This window comes from Budorcas taxicolor, chromosome 4 (genome assembly GCF_023091745.1).
Source record: "Budorcas taxicolor isolate Tak-1 chromosome 4, Takin1.1, whole genome shotgun sequence".
NCBI classification, from domain to species: Eukaryota; Metazoa; Chordata; class Mammalia; order Artiodactyla; family Bovidae; genus Budorcas; species Budorcas taxicolor.
The window spans coordinates 112,456,512-112,473,348 of record NC_068913.1 but is presented as its reverse complement, the minus strand read 5'-3'; the positions used below and the strand labels follow the sequence as shown (position 1 = coordinate 112,473,348).

The 16,837-nt window shown below is 43.9% G+C and overlaps 1 protein-coding gene across 1 annotated transcript in view; it reads right to left on the bottom strand.

Moving 5' to 3' along the window:
• The window catches only part of CNTNAP2 (contactin associated protein 2), a 1,656,810-nt gene that overhangs the window by 478,274 nt on the left and 1,161,699 nt on the right, over positions 1-16,837 (bottom strand). The window contains exon 14 of the mRNA XM_052638430.1: positions 11,520-11,676. Coding sequence (XP_052494390.1) covers positions 11,520-11,676 — 157 coding nt within the window. The remainder of the gene's footprint in view (positions 1-11,519; positions 11,677-16,837) is intronic.

Below are 16,837 nucleotides of genomic sequence, written 5' to 3'. Positions count from 1 at the left end.
AGCAACTAAGCCCAGCACAGCACAGCTCTGTAGACTGAAATTCCCACGTGAGTCTGACGGCGCTAAGATCAAGGTATTGTCAGGGCCAAGTTGTTTTTCTGGAGCTTCTATGACAGAATCCATTTTCTTTTCTTTTCCAGCTTTTAGAAAATGCCTACATTTTTTGGCTCATGGACTCCCTCTTTCTTCTTCAAAAATAGCAATATACCAGCTCTCTGGTACTTTTCCTGTCATTAGATATCAGATTTTTTTTTATGATCATAGCTGGGACTCATCTGATTACACGAGGCCACCCTGATAATCCAGGATAGTCTCTCATCTCCAGGTTCTCATCCTTAGCCACATTCTGAAAGTCCCTTCTGCCAGGTAAGGGAACACTTTCACAGGGTCTGAGGATTAGGATGTGAGCATCTTTGGGAACCATTATCCCCCCACCACACTAGCTTACAGTCAAAGTGCATCATTTTCAGTGCTGACAAAGACAGGTGGGCAAATACTATCACCCAAGCTCATGTCCTCAGATTTTCCAAACATTCTATATTTCCATCTCAATCATTTACCTCCCTGCATAAGAGAGTGAAAAAGCTGGCTAAAAACTCAACATTCAAAAAACTAAGATCATGGCATCCAGTCCCATCACTTTATGGCAAATAGACGCAGAAAAAGTGAAAGCAATGACAGATTTTATTTTCTTGGGCTCCAAAGGCACTGCAGACAGTGACTTCAGCCATGAAATTAAAAGACTCTTGCTTCTTGGAAAGAAAGCTATGGCAAACTTAGACAGTGTATTAAAAAGCAGAGATATCACTTTATCAACAAAGACCCATATAGTCAAAGCTATGATTTTTCCAGAGTTCGTGTATGGAGTTGGATCATAAAGAAGCCTGAGCACCATAGGATTGATGTTTCTGAACTGTGGTGTTGGAGAAGACTCTTGAGAGTCCCTTGGACTGCAAAGAGATCAAACTGGTCAATCCTAAAGGCAATCAATCCTGAATATTCATTGAAAGGACTGATGTTGAAGCTGAAGCTCCAATACTTTGACTACCTGATGCAAAGAGCTGACTCATTGGAAAAGACCCTGATGCTGGGAAAGACTGAAGGCAGAAGGGGAAGAGGACAGTAGAGGATGGGATGGTTAGACAGATTCACTGTTTCCCCATCTATTTGCCATGAAGTGATGGGACCAGATGCCATGATCTTAGTTTTTTGAATGTTGCGTTTTATGCAGCTTTTTTGCTGATGAAAATGTGATGATCCATTTTATCTTTCAATGGACACAGAGTAAAGAAACAAATAGTCTTCATCACGTGTGGATTCCCTATGACCCACACTGACAACCTGTCTCATTGTTGCTTCATCAGCACTTTGCTTTCAACTGAGTGATGCACCTTTTAATTCGAGCCTTTTCTCATGATTGATTTTTTAGGAAGAATGCAATTTTTTTTTCCTGGAAAATATAATAATAGCTCTCCCTCTTTTTAAAGCATGTTGGACAGAGGGATGCTGATGGAAAATGAACTGTGCTTTCTTATAAATCTCTCTTGGATCTTAGCTCTGTTTTTTTTTTCCCTCAAGATCGCTAAATAACGTATTCTGTTGAAGTCCATTTAGCATTCTGTGGGAAGTTGTACCTATTTCAGGAACCCATGGCACACTCTGAGCATTTGACAGGCTCACACCTGATTAATCCCTCTCCCTTTCCTGCCATCAATATTATTTAGGGGCACTGGTCAAACCATATTGATACTCTGCTGACATCTTCTCTGGTGCCCAATTACCTTTCTGTCAGGATACAATCCAAGAGGTGACAGGAGAATTCTATGCTGTGCCAAGCAAGGTGGCACCAAAATGTCCCTGAGACAGAATATAATATATCATTTTTATGCTTCTTCTGAAAACTAAAAGAGACATCTCCCTGGCCTCGATGCCAAGGGGTCTTTTAACTCAGAGGCCGTGTTGTACCTTGAGCTCTCCGGCAGGCTGGATGAGCCTGGCTGATATTTTCTGTTTCATATCCCAAGGTGGATTCCTAATGAAACAGCAAAGGCCCTTCCCTTGGGCTCTTAGCCCTGACCCACATATTGGAAAGCAGTTCCTCTTCTGAAAGAGTTGAGCTGCTAGGTTTTTTGAGGAAAATCCTGTCCAGATGCATCTTTACAGTACAGAAAATCTGGCCAGTGAACTTTAGTAGACCAAATATAAGGCATAAAATACCCAGGGCTGTAGAACCTTTCTGCAGTCCATTCTGGCAATGCTGTGATACTGAAACGCATGCTGTGAGGCTAAAAAGGATTCATATAACATTTTCGTTTTCTTTCTTCATTTTAAATTTTAAGATGGCCTTCATTCGATCAAAAGGGCATCTGCATTTATATATCCAAAAGGGAAATGTATCAGTAGCTACTCATTTTAATATTTTACCTGCACATACACATTTGAGTATTAACTACTGTCTTGGCCTGTTGAGGAGCCAGAAGAGCATTCCTCAGAAGTGCCATCATGACGGAACTCTGAGTGTGTGATGGGAGTGTGCTTACGGGAAGTAGTCAAAACAATGACAAATGTTTGGGGAGGATTTATCGGTGAAATACAGATGTGCACTCTCACTTAGGAGCGTCCCCTCATTCAAACATCAGATCTAACATTCAGTGTAGGTACTATCACCACTTCAATTCTTTTCTAAGGAAACGATCACAGAGAGCTTTTGCAACTTGTTCAGAGTCACTAAGCTAGCCACAGAGAGAAGACTCAAAACCAGATTACATTTAGAAAATAATTTGAACTTATTTATGATAAAATTGTACTGTTCTCTTGGCCCAGATGGTAAAGAATCTGCTTGCAATGCAGGAGATTGAAGTTCGACCCCTGAGTGGGGAAGATCCCCTGGAGAAGGGGATGGCTACCCACTCCAGTATTGTTGTCTGGAGAATTCCATGGATAGAGAAGCCTGGCGGGCTCCAGTCCATGAGGTCATAAAGAGTCAGACACGATAATACCTATATTGTACGATAGATTTGATGTTTAAATGAGAGGATACTCCTAAGTGAGAGTGTACATCTATTATTTCACTGGTAGGTTAGGTTAGGTTTAGTTGCTCAGTCGTGTCTGACTCTTGCGATCCCATGGACTGTAGCCCATGAGGCTCCTCTGTCCATGGGATTCTCCAGGCAAGGCTACTAGAGCTGGATGCCATTTCCTTTTCCATTTCACTGGTAAATACTCCTCAAACATTTATTTTGTCATCGCTTTCACTACTTTCATGATAAAATTACTCTTACAGTAAAATCAAAATGAGATTTTCTAAAAACCAAATAAAGAACAGCACAGAGATGAGTAAAAGTAGATAATAAAATTGAAATCATACACTCACATTCATGGCAGCATTACTGAGAACTGCTAAGAAGCAACAGCAAACCATGTGTCTACTGATGAAAGATGGAATGTGGTATACACATACAAAGAAATAGTATTCAGACTTAAAGAGAAAGGGGATCCTGATACATGCAACAACACAGTAGTCATGTATGGATGTGAGAGTTGGACCAGAAAGAAAGCTGAGTGCCAAAGAATTGATGCTTTTGAACTGTGGTCTTGGAGAAGACTCTTGAGAGTCCCTTGGACTGCAAGGAGATCCAACCAGTCAGTCCTAAAGGCAATCAATCCTGAATATTCATTGGAAGGACTGCTGCTGAAGCTGAAGCTCCAGTACTTGGGCTACCTGATGCAAAGAGCCAACTCACTGGAAAAGACCCTGTTGCTGGGAAAGACTGAAGGCAGGAGGAGAAGGGGACGACAGAGGATGAGATGGTTGGATGGCATCCCTGACTGAATGGACATGAGTTTGAGCAAGCTGCGGGAGATGGTGAAGGGTAGGGAAGCCTGGCATGCTGCAAGTCCATGAGGTCTCAAAGAGCTGGACACCACTGAGTGCCTGAACAACAGCATGAAAGAACCTTGAGGACATTATGCTAAGTGAAATAAGACTGTATGATTCCATTCACATGAGGTGCCAGAATAGCGGAATTCATAGAGACAGAAAGAAGAATGATGGTTACCAGCAGCTGGGGCAGGGAGGAACTGGGAGTTATTTTATAATGAATAGAGAGTTTCGATTGTCCAAGATGGAAAGACCTCTGGGGATGGACTGTGGCATTTGTTGCACAACAAAGTGAATGTACTTAATACCACTGAACTATACTTAAAAATTTGGTAAGACAGTAAATTTTTTCATATATATTTTATCACAGTTTTAAAAATTGGAAGAAATGAAATCATACAGTACATAGTACCAATGTTAAAATTTCTATAGACTTTATATCTTGCTAGTTAACATCTAAGCATGAGTCTGGAATTTGCTTGCCCTGGGTCTGAATCTCTGCTATCCCTCTTGTTAACTGTGTGACCTTGTGGAAGTAATTGAAGCTCTCTGGGGTTTAATTGCCTCATTTGCAAAATGGGGAAAAACAGCACCTTTCCTCATTGGGTCAATGTGATGTTTAAATGGCATGATACATTTAAACACTTTGGAACAGGGTCTGGTGCATAATTAGCACTCAATAAATGTTCATTATTGCTATTGTTGAACAACATGAGGGATGAGAATGCACATACAAATATTTCACTTTGAATAAAACTGAACATGTTTCACAGAAAAAATGTTACTGAGAAAATCAGATGAAATGATCAATGATGGAAAAACGTAGAATGATTTCTTTTCAAAGCATCCCAAATATTTTGCTGTTAATGATTGGATAATAAGCTGAGCCCATCGTATGTGAAGGTTCTGGCTTTGAAAAAATGAAGAGATTCTGCGGCCTATAAACCTTGTCATGGGTTATTTCTGGCCTAGGAAAAAGCTCTACAGACACATCAGTTCCTTTCAGGGCCCATGGAATAGGGCACGGCCAGTTAGTATGTGACCGGCCTTTCTAGCATGGAATTCTCCAGGCAAGAATACTGGAGAGGTGAGCTATTTCCTTCTCCAGGGCAATCATCCTGACCCAGGATGGTAGCATCCAGGTCTCCTGCATCACAGGCAGATTCTCTACTGCCTGAGCCACCAGGGAAGCCTACTGAGGTGAGAACTGATTACTAGTTGTACCACAAAGACTGTGTTCCCATGTCTGTGCTCACCTTGGCCAGGGAACCCTTATCCAGAAATTCTACAAGTACAGTGCAATACGGGCATCGGAGCAGCGACCGGGCTGCCTTCCCTGCTGCTCCATTTTGGATTCACTAGTGTCCGATACGATGATTTAGCTCATTGAGTCAGGCTGTCCGAGGCCAGGAATTACCCAGTGGTGGGCACTTAGCTGAGACCAGGCGCGCTTAATTAGGATTCTGGCACTGTAGGTGGGAATATTTACTGTTGCTGTGAATAGTAAATCATAAATGTTAAATTACATCCAATCTCCGAAATAACTGTGCAAAACTTCTCAAGGCATAGATAATCAGGCAATTATTGAGATGGTTATAGTTCTTGCAGCCCATTGCCACTTTGCTGTGAGACAGAAGTAGGCTCAGAGCTACGATCTAATTTATCTCAGCTTCATTTTTGTGTGTTTTACTCTAGTAAATAAGAATAAATGCTTAATCTAAGCTTTAGAGTCCTTTAAAAAAGAACATATAATATGTGGTCTATTGCTTAAGCTTTAAATTTAAAATTTACATATAACTAGTGAAAACATTAAATTCATATATCATTAAAAAAGATAAAAACAACATGAGTCATCTTCCTAGATCATGATATTGTAGAAGAACACTGGCGTGGAAGTTTGGAAATCTGAGTGTTAGTCTTCTCTCCATTTCTTATTTCCAATGTAATTGGACGTAAAATTTTCCTGGGCCCCAATTTATGCATCTGTGCTTTAAGAAATCTTTACTGATTCCATCAGCCCTACTCCTGGACATATACCCATACCAAACTCAAATGAAAAAAGATACACACAGCCCGATGTCCACAGCAGCCCTGTTTACAATAGCTAAGACGTGGCGGCCATCCAAATGCCCATAGACAGACGAATGGATAAAGAAGGTATAGTGCAAACACACAATGGGATATTACTTATCCATAAAGAAGAATGAAATAATGCCTTTTGCAGCAGTATGGATAGGCCTGGAGATGATCATACGAAGCCAAGTAAGTCAGAAAAGAAAGACAAATACATAACACTTATACGCGGAACCTACACGTGAGACAAATCAACCTATCTATGAAACGAAGCTCATGGCATCCGGTCCCATCACTTCATGGCAAATAGATGGGGAAACAGTGGAAACAGTGGCAGACTATTTTTTGGGGGCTCCAAAATCAATGCAGATGGTGACTGCAGCCATGAAATTAAAAGACGCTTACTCCTTGGAAGAAAAGTTATGACCAACCTAGATAGTATATTCAAAAGCAGAGACATTATTTTGCCGACTAAGGTCCATCTAGTCAAGGCTATGGTTTTTCCTGTGGTCATGTATGGATGTGAGAGTTGGACTGTGAAGAAGGCTGAGTGTCGAAGCATTGATGCTTTTGAACTGTGGTATTGGAGAAGTCTCTTGAGAGTCCCTTGGAATGCAAGGAGATCCAACCAGTCCATTCTGAAGGAGATCAGCCCTGGGATTACTTTGGAAGGAATGATGCTAAAGCTGAAGCTCCAGTACTTGGGCCACCTCATGCGAAGAGTTGACTCATTGGAAAAGACTCTGATGCTGGGAGGGATTGGGGGCAGGAGGAGAAGGGGACGACCGAGGATGAGATGGCTGGATGGCATCACTGACTGGATGGATGTGAGTCTGAGTGAACTCTGGGAGCTGGTGATGAACAGGGAGGCCTGGCGTGCTGCGATTCATGGGGTTGCAGAGTCGAACACGACTGAGCGACTGAACTGAACTGAACTGAACTGATGAAACAAAAACAGACTACAGACCTGGAGAACAGACTTATGGGTGCAAGGGAAGGAGAGATGAAGTTATGTGTGTGTGTATATATATATGCACATACATATATAAATACACACACATATATATATATATACACACACATGGATATGTAGATATGTATAACTGAGTCACTTTGTGTAACTGAATCACTTTGCTGTCCAGAAGAAATGAACATGACATTATAAATCAACTATATTTCAATACAATTTAAAAAAAGACAGCTTTTAATGATTTCAGCTAGAGTTCCATTCATCATTTAGGTAATAAAAATAGCATACCCTACTGCAGTTTTAAGTGTTCATTCATGACAGCACTTTGCCAGGAACTTGACATCAATTGGGAAGTACTATCTACATTTTGCGGATATGAAAACTTAGAGAAGCGAAACGCCCTGACTTACATCTCACACAGAGGAAAGAGAAAAGGAGAACTTTGTACCCACTTTGGTCTCAGTCCAGTTTAATCAAACGATTTGTCTGACTGAGGTAAGATTACTGGTAGCAGCAACTTTCTTAGATGGATATGGACCCTGAAAACATGAGATTCAGTAGAACCTTTTATTATTTGTTGTTGTTGTTCAGTCGCCAAGTCATGTCTGACTCTTTGTGACCCCATGGACTGCAGCACGCCAGGCTTCCCTGTCCTTCACTATCTCCCAGAGCTTGCTCAAACTCATTCTACTGAGCCGGTGATGCCATCCAACCATCTGATCCTCTGTCGTCCCCTTCTCCTGCCTTCAGTCTTTCCCAGCATCAGGGTCTTTTCCAGTGAGTCGGCTCTTCGCATCAGGTGGCCAAAGTATTGGAGCTTCTATTTTTATATCACTACAGATGTTGTTTCACACGTGTGAATTTCACATGGGTATGTGCACCAGACTGCTTTTCCTGAGTTTTCAGCTGTCCTCTGTGACTGTGGAGCTCACATTCTGTGTAGCCTGGACAGTGAGCCAGCTGGAAGTGCTCCCTGGTTCTCCCCATCGTGGAGGGGGGGAGGCTGCAGGAGTCTACTTCCTACCTGGGTTCTGGCTTCTTCCCTCTTCCAGCATGACCCCCAGACAATGCAGTAAACCCCTGGCTGTGTGCTCAGCCTTCCTGGTGCCCTAAGAATCTGATGGCTCCACTGACAAGCTGCTCTCATTCTTGCCCTGTGAGGTGGGAGAAGCCAGGAGTTCTGTGAAACCCTGTGCTCAGCACAGGAGCCTGGTCCAGCATGTCTCTGAGAGCTGATGGGGTTGATGGACTAGGCTTTCTCTTGTCTTCATGCTCTCTGGTTTGTAAGTTCCTCTGGCAAAGTCTGCTCTGTGTCACTGCCTCAAACTATTGTGGAATTCGTCTCGTGCCCTGTGGCACGGCAGGTCGAGAAAGCACAGGGACCTCTTTCCCTGGTGCCATTTTCATTTCCTAAGATTCATTTGGAACTGGTAAGAACTGCAATGAGAATTACACAACTAAGAACTGCAACCAGCTATGTATCCACGCTGTACAATTCACAGAATATTAGAATATTTTCCCATTCCACATTCTATTTAGCTCTCACAATAGTCTACCAGTCAAGATTCAGTTTTATTATACAGACCACAAGCCTAAATGTAAGAATGGCTAAAAGCCTCCCCTCAAAGTGGCAGATCTGGACCTGGATATAAAGTTTTCTGCTTCCAGGAACTTTTAAATCTATTCATTCTGAAATACTGAAAGCATCCACAGCATTTCCAGGTGCTGGTGAACTCAAAGCCCAAGAAGCCATCACCAAAAGCTTTTGTTCTTGTACCGAATAGGAAAGATCTTTCCAGTAGCTATTTATTGTAAACATATTGCTTTTACTTTTCAGTTTGCTCAAGATACAGTGCACCTACTATGAGACATTAGACCATCTTAATAGGAGCAAAAGGGTGAGGATATCTTAGGTACTACTCAGCCAGAAGGAAACAATACATCAGCCGTATGCAAGTCCCCGAGTAACTGAAAAATTACAGTCTAATCAAGAGCTTGCAGAGGCATGTGTCTGAGTGAGGCTGAACAGGTCTGTCTACAGTGTCTTCTCATAGATGATTTGAATTCAGGTATGTTCTTAGAAGTGCATTGCTCTGAAGCCTGAATGTCTTACCAGTGATCCCAGGAATGGTGCCTCTCTGGGTTTAGACACAGTGTTATGCTGGAGCTTCAAACTTAATATTTTCAAAGCTGAACCCATCATCTACCCGCTGAACTGTTATTCCCTTACCTGGTAAGGAATTTAACCATTTCCAGGTGCCCAGTGGGGAGCCTACCCAGACCCCTCTCTTTCTTCTCACATAGTCATAACTATCAAGTCCTGGAGGTGCCACTTCTCGAATATCTCACATATGTTCCACCGTTTCCACTGTCTGGCCCTCAATGCCTTTCAGGAACGCTCGTGACTTCCTTTCGCTGGATCTCTTCCCCCTTCTCCCACCCTTTTCATCAAGGTTACCTCCACAGGGCTCACTGCCAGTAAATCCATCTCCTACCACCCACTGAAAAGAACACAGCTCTGGTGTTTGCTGCCCAGCTGCTCAGCCTCGCTGAGCCTTCTTCTTCTCCACGTTACACCCCAGATCTTCGGCCCTGATGGCTCCCCAAACCGGCTGTCCTCACTCCTGCCTCTCCTCCAAGTCAGTCTTGCAAGGGAGAGTGTGCCCTGCAAGCTCTTAGCTCTCTTCCAAGCATCCTGGACTCACAAGGACTGTCCTGGCTCCTCTCCACTCTCCTCAGTTGGACTTCAGTTTCCTTGCACTGGTTTTGTTGGACCCTGCAATGTCTTCGTCAGAGCGCTGGTTGTATTATGTTGTCTGTGTGTGTGTGTGTGTGTGTGTGTGTGTGTGTGTGTTTTCCCAACTAGTTTCAGGGTCCTTGAGGACAAAGAGCATGCTCTATTGGTCACTGTGTCCTGAGCCCTTGGGATGACATCTGACAAAAACCAATTTCCCTTGGATTCCCCCCCCCTAGATCTCCCTTTTCCTTGTGAATATCTCAACTCCACTCCATGGCAGGACAAAAGCACTGAACAGTGTGGGTTGCTTGAACAATGAACCATCCGGGAACAGCGCTCTCCCTTCTGGTCTGGGAGGCTGCACCAAAGTCTGCTTCCCAAAGCCTCTGTGAGTCAAAGCTGAGCAGACAAATGAATCTGAGCAAACCCTCAGAACCTACTTACAAACACACGACTAGTAAGAAGTGACAAGAACATAGGTCAGAGAAGGGGTTCTTGTTACTGCCAGTCTCTGTTTTATTCCCAGAACCTAGAAGACTCCCTGGCACAAGAGCTCCAGTGATATAAATATGAGGGAAGGACTGACTGAACCGAGGCCTGGCTGAAAAGTCACCTTCGAAGGCCGGGTCTTTCTGATTTCATTCTCCTGACTTCTAGTCTTTCTATAGTGTGTCAATGTGTGTGCATGTGCTTGGAGACACAGCTTTCAAACAAAATCAAAGAGTGAATATATCATTATTTCCTCTTGACCAGAAACCACAGTTAAAGAGTAATGATAGCTATTTATACACATGCACAGAAATTCTAAGCCACTGAAATGTATAGCCTCTGTAATAATATCATTTACTTAAAAGAAAAAAATGGCTTTTGGAAAATAGGTAAGCATCCAACCTGACAAGCATACAACTTTACATGCAGAACTAGTTTTCAGTTGACTGGTAGGATGAACTTATCTTGTAAACTGTCCTCTATGTAGTCAGCATCGATTAAAACCGGGGCGACTGTAGGCAACTGTGATCAGTCACATGAAGAAATTCGGGGGCTGTGCTCTCTGCTGCCACCCAGAGGCGGGGATGGAGCACAGCCGCCTCTTCCATGTCAGAAACAGAAGCTGTTGCAAGATGTGAGCTTTACGGGAAGAACCGGACTCAGGCTCACATTTTCCACTCAAAACTTCTGGGGCCTTTTCCCCCACAGAATGACAGCTGATTTATCTTTATCTATTACGGACACAGACACAGCCATTCGCCGTGAAGCAGGACAAAAGCCAGCAGAGGGATGAAAGAAACCCCAAATAGATCTTCTTTGAACTGATTTGTATCAGAGTTATAAACAGTTCAAGGCATGAAAGAAAACCAGACCGCAAGCACTGTTGCTGAAGACGAGAGCAGAGCACAATCTTCCCTTTCTTTTCCCACCTCTGTCTTTTTTTTTTTTCTCATCCAGCTCCTCAAAGCAAACACGGTGGGAGGTGGGAGCACTCACCGTAGAGGCCGCTGTGCTCTCACACGCCTGCACACGGCTCCCTGCCCGCGGCCACCCCCTGTATTGTCACAAAGCACATTTTATAATGCAAATCACTGTCTACTACATGCCTCATTATTTTCCTCTCTGAATAAAATATGAATACATCAATTATGTGTTCTTCTATTTCTAAATGCATACCCTTGTAGCACTGACCTCTTTCGGCTTTTATAGTTTTCAGAACGTTCCTGACATTTGTCAGCTGGGTTAGTCCCGAACCTTTCTAACCCAGTCTCTTATTATTTCAGCACTTTTCACACTTTCTCTCCCATCTAATTAGTCTGGCCTCCAGGCAGGCTGGGAAGGGAGCTCGCACGCCAGGCCCCCGCACTCACCACTGCTTGTAATCCGCGTCACAGTTGCAGTAGTATTTGGGGTCCGTGCAGTTGCGCTCGATGCCGCAGGCACATTTCTGAATTCCAGGCCCAGAGCCTCCCCAGTAGTAGTGCTTCTCGTTGGCTTTGCCAACCCACCAGGTGTAAGGGCTTCCATCTACAAGAAAGGAGAAAAGCGCACTCAGATGGGACCTGCACCCAGTCACCGCCACGCCACAGGTACATCCCCCCAGTCCAGGGGCTGCACGGCTCGCTGAAACCCTGACCACCACTCAGCCCGCTTAGAAGTCAGGGCATTTCAGTAAGAGGGAAATGCAATAAGAAACTTCAGAGGGAACGGTAAGCTCAAGCTTTCCCACCAGGATAAACACCTCCTCCTCTGAAAGATTTTACATTCAAGCTTCAGGAGTTAAGAGGCCAGTTCTGTAAAGTGGCTGCCCAGATGGGGCACACCCACAGCGTAGGAGGGTGTGTGCGCCCCGCGTCAGTTCTCTAACATACAGCTGGGTCCGTGGCCGCTTGTGCTTCTCTACGGAAGCGCAGTCATGGGATTACGGACTATCAGAGCTAATGTGGACGTTCATCATGCCTTAGCATGATCTTATTTTATAAGTAAGCAACCCAGGTACAGAAAACGTAAGTGATTCTTTCAATTACACAGCACAGCAGCTCCCAGACTGGAAGTTTGACACTTTTCCTCATAAGACATTGAACAATGCTCATTACACCATCCTATTTTGCTTTATTATTTGGCCTAATACTCACCCATTCATTCACTCGTCAGACATCCTATTGCGTTTCCTTTATGTGTCAAACATCATAAGAAACTCAGCAGGAAAATGGAGGAACAGATACAGACTGAGTGTGAAATATAATTATGGAGAGTAGGTGAGGACAGGAAGTTTCCTAGAAGAGGTAACGTACTGGAGCTATGTCTTGATGGTTAGGTTACCCAGGTGAATAAGGATGTAAGTAAGACAAGGACTGGTAGGCAAAGGAGAAAGAATGGTAAGGTTCTATACAGAGCACACATGTTCACTGATGGCGGAATAGGGCTGAAGAGATAAATCTGAGAGAGGAGGAGGTGTAGGTCGCATCAGACAGTGGGTGAGGTCCCTAGCACAACAAACTTTGTCCAAATAAGCTATTTTGCATCGGTTTATTCCTGCTTTTCAGTGTTGATGTCCTCCTTTTTAAGAAAGCGGAACTTCATTCTGAAACTAATGGGAAACCATTGGATATTTTAAGCAGGGCATGTTTGTGGTCATGCTTGTGTTTGTAAAGATCCGCAGTGAGATGAAAGGCAGATTTCGGGGGATGGAGTCACGGAGGCCAGATGTGATGCTTCTGTGTTAATACCAAAGAGAAATAATACGATCGCAGTGAAAATGGAGAGGAAGAGAACATGCAAAGCGATGAAGGAGGTACAACTGGCTTGGGACTATTCGGACTTGGGTGGGGAGACGGTGTGTGGATTAATCCCAAATTTCCGGCTCAGGTGACTAAGAGGATGGTGATGTGCTTCACCATCCAGTAGATCACAGGGAAGAAGATGAGAAATCTAGAGAATGAAGAAGAAAGGATGACACCCTCATACATGAAGTGGGCAACTGGCTCTCAGAGACTGGGTCTCGGGAGCATTCTCTGGGCTGAAAATCCCCTTTTAGGAGCCATCAGCCTAAATCACTGGCAGCAGGAGAGAAGTCACTGGAATCTTTTGGATTCCAGCAGCATTTAGAGAGCAGAAAAGAGGAGGAGCTGGCCATGGTGGAGAGCAAGAAAGAAGACAGTCCGAGAGGGTGGAGGAGAAACAAGCAAAGAATTTCCAAAAGAGCAGTGTGGTCGGCATCGTCAGATTTCATAGTGGAGTTCATTAAGATGAAGGTTTTAACTTTCCCTTTTAATTTGACAGCTAGACGGTGTTTGTTGAGAGGGGTTTCAGGGGAATGATGGGAAGAAGTGGCTAGGCAGCAGCAGCCAGAGAAGGGAAGGAAAGAGAAAGCTGCCCTTGCAGGAGGCTGGGGACTGAACAGAATCTGGTGGAGGCCGTGCGGCCAGTAAACCTGCACTCAGCAGTTAAAATCTCCATGTGTGCGGCTAGAATCCCATTCTAATCACTCACCACCCTCTCAGCATGTCAGGAGCACACTTGTCTCAAGCACACATCTGTGCATGTGCTTGTGCTTAGAAATAAAACATTTTGTACTCTGTAAGCTATCATCTAAACCAGACCCACAGAGATGTTATGGGGAGGGAGGTGGGAGGGGGGTTCATGTTTGGGAACACATGTAAGAATTACAGATTTTAAAATTAAAAAAAAAATAAAAATAAAAATAAAAAATAGAAAAAAAAAGAAAAAAAGAAAATTAAATTAAAAAAATAAAAAACTATAAAAAAAAATAAAAAATAAAAAAAATAAAAAATAAACCAGAGGTGCCCCAAATTTCTGGTGCCAGAGACTGGTTTCATGGAAAACGACCTTTCCACGGATCGGGGTTGGAGGGGGATGCTTTGGGGACGACAAAAGTGCATTACATTTGTTGAGTACTTTATTTCTGTTATGACTACGTGTGTGTTAGTCGTTCAGTCGAGTCCGACTCTTTGCAACCCCATGGACTGTAGCCTGCCAGGCTCCTCTGTGCATGGGATTGTCCAGGCAAGGATACTAGAGTGGGTTGCCATTTCCCTCTCCAGGGGATCTTCCAGATCCAGGGATCAAACCTGGGTCTCCTGCATTGTAGGTGGATGCTTTACTGTCTGAGCTACTAGGGAAGCCCATAGTACATAATGACAGAAATCTGACACTGGATCCCAGAGGCTGGGACCCCTGAACAGTCAACGGCACCTAAGCAAGTGACACAATAAAGGAAGAAAGAGCCATATTGGAACCGTGTAAAAACTGCTGCTCCATCTTCTCAGAGATGCCAATAGTTCTTCATGTTTGCTTTTTTAAATTTAGAGGTAGGTGATTTAAAGTTATAAAATTGTACTGAGAGTTCAGGCTTGTTGCAATGAATGGAGTAAAATCTCTGAACTTGGAAAGGAGTTATTCAGGTATTCTCTAACTCCATACAAATTTCCAGATTTTCCAGTTGCATTGACTTAATTTGGAAAAGTTAACTATTTTTCCCTTTGCCAGATCATTTTTGGCCCTTGATTTTAAGAAATACATTAGACTTGATCTGGCCAGTAGTGGAGAGGGTGATTTCAGCACCATGCTCTGAAGGGAGAAGAAGCCAGCTCTTCCATTCTGAAACCCTGCCTCCCATCCTGCTGGGGCCTGTCCCAGTGTATAGGGGGCTGAGTTTTCTTTTTACAGCCAAGCTGTCTTACTTCCGTAAAAACATCTATTTCTGCTTTACTGACTATGCCAAAGCCTTTGACTGTGTGGATCACAATAAACTGTGGAAAATTCTGAGAGAGATGGGAATACCAGACCACCTGACCTGCCTCTTGAGAAATCTGGATGCAGGTCAGGAAGTGACAGTTAGAACTGGGCATGGAACAACAGACTGGTTCCAAAAAATAAAAGGAGAACGTCAAGGCTGTATATTGTCACCCTGCTTATTTAACTTAAATGCAGAGTACATCAGTGGAAACAGTGGCTGACTTTATTTTTCTGGGCTCCAAAATCACTGCAAATGGTGATTGCAGCCATGAAATTAAAAGATGCTTACTCCTTGGAAGGAAAGTTATGACCAACCTAGACAGCATATTCAAAAGCAGAGACTTTACTTTGTCAACAAAGGTCCATCTAGTCAAGGCTATGGTTTTTCCAGTTTGGTCATGTATGGATGCAAGAGTTGGACTATAAAGAAAGCTAAGAGCGGAAGAATTGATGCTTTTGAACTGTGGTGTTGGAGAAGACTCTTGAGAGTCCCTTGGACTGCAAGGAGATCCAACCAGTCCATCCTAAAGGAGATCAGTCCTGGGTGTTCATTGGAAGGACTGATGCTGAAGCTGAAACTTCAATACTTTGGCCACCTCATGCAAAGAGTTGACTCATTGGAAAAGACCCTGATGCTGGGAGGGATTGAGGGCAGGAGGAGAAGGGGACAACAGAGGATGAGATGGCTGGATGGCATCACCGACTTGATGGACATGAGTCTGAGTAAACTCTGGGAGTTGGTGATGGACAGGGAAGCCTGGCGTGCTGTGGCTCATGGGGTCACAAAGAGTCGGACACGACTGAACTGAGCGACTGAATTGAACTAAACTGAACTATCTTGCTTCTCCCTTCTCTTTCCATCAGAGCAGAGGAACATATCCAATTTCTGATGCTTTTTAATATTGGAACTTTGGCCGATAATAAACTACTCTTCTTTTCTTTTGATGCAGTCAAGAGTTTAAAAAAATAATGCTTCAAAATTGCATTTATGGAAACAACATAACCTGAGCCGGGTCACTGGGTTCGTAAGCTGCGTTAGGTTTCTGCTGAGTCCATCCCTGGCCGTGTTATAGGAAGTGGACAAAGGTGGATGGTGCCATGCTGCCATTGCAAAGGCCCCTGGGGCCTTGCAGGCCTCAACCTGTCACTGAAAGTGCAGAACATGACCTAGACTGATTATCCCCTCTTGTCATCACACTGCACCTTTTCCAGCTTACCTAATGCTACATTCTTTCTCTTAGAAGAAATTTCATCTACTCTCAGTGCTTTTGGAAATTAGGGGATACTAACCTACATGGTGGAGGGGAAGAAACAATCAGAACACGTGAAGAACTGAAGTCAATGGGTTACCCGGCAGGCAACACCCTTGTCCTGCCTGTACATCAAATAGGCAATGAAAGAGTGTCTATCTCAGAACTTCAGTTCAATTTCCAATCGTTCCTTCCAGGCACCAGTAGAAACAACCTACCACAGTCATGTTCTTGTCACAGAGAGTGATAATAAAGTGCACGAACCAGAGAAGCTGTGTGGCTCGGGATTCTTTATGAAATCGGGACCACGTCAGTCGAGGGAGCAGCCATTATCATCAGCTGCTCCTTTAGCATGGAACTCTGAGACATGCTTTCTAGGGGAAGCAGAGAAAGACCTAGCTGGTTCCCACCACACCTGCAGGGAGTATCAGGAAGCCCAGGAGAGGGAGTCACACTGTCAAGGTGTCTGGGCCCTGGGTGTCCTAGCAGGAGCCCCATGCTCTGCATGGGACCCAGGCTCTGAACCAACTTCACATGGCAGGCCTCCTGCAGGGAGGAGCAGTGATCATGCAGTGATCATGCTTCTCGTGTTCTGTGCAAGGAGCACACGAGTGACCAGGGGAGAGGAGTTCAATTTCCCAGCTCTTTCCCCCCATCCCCTACCTTTTACTCAAGTCACT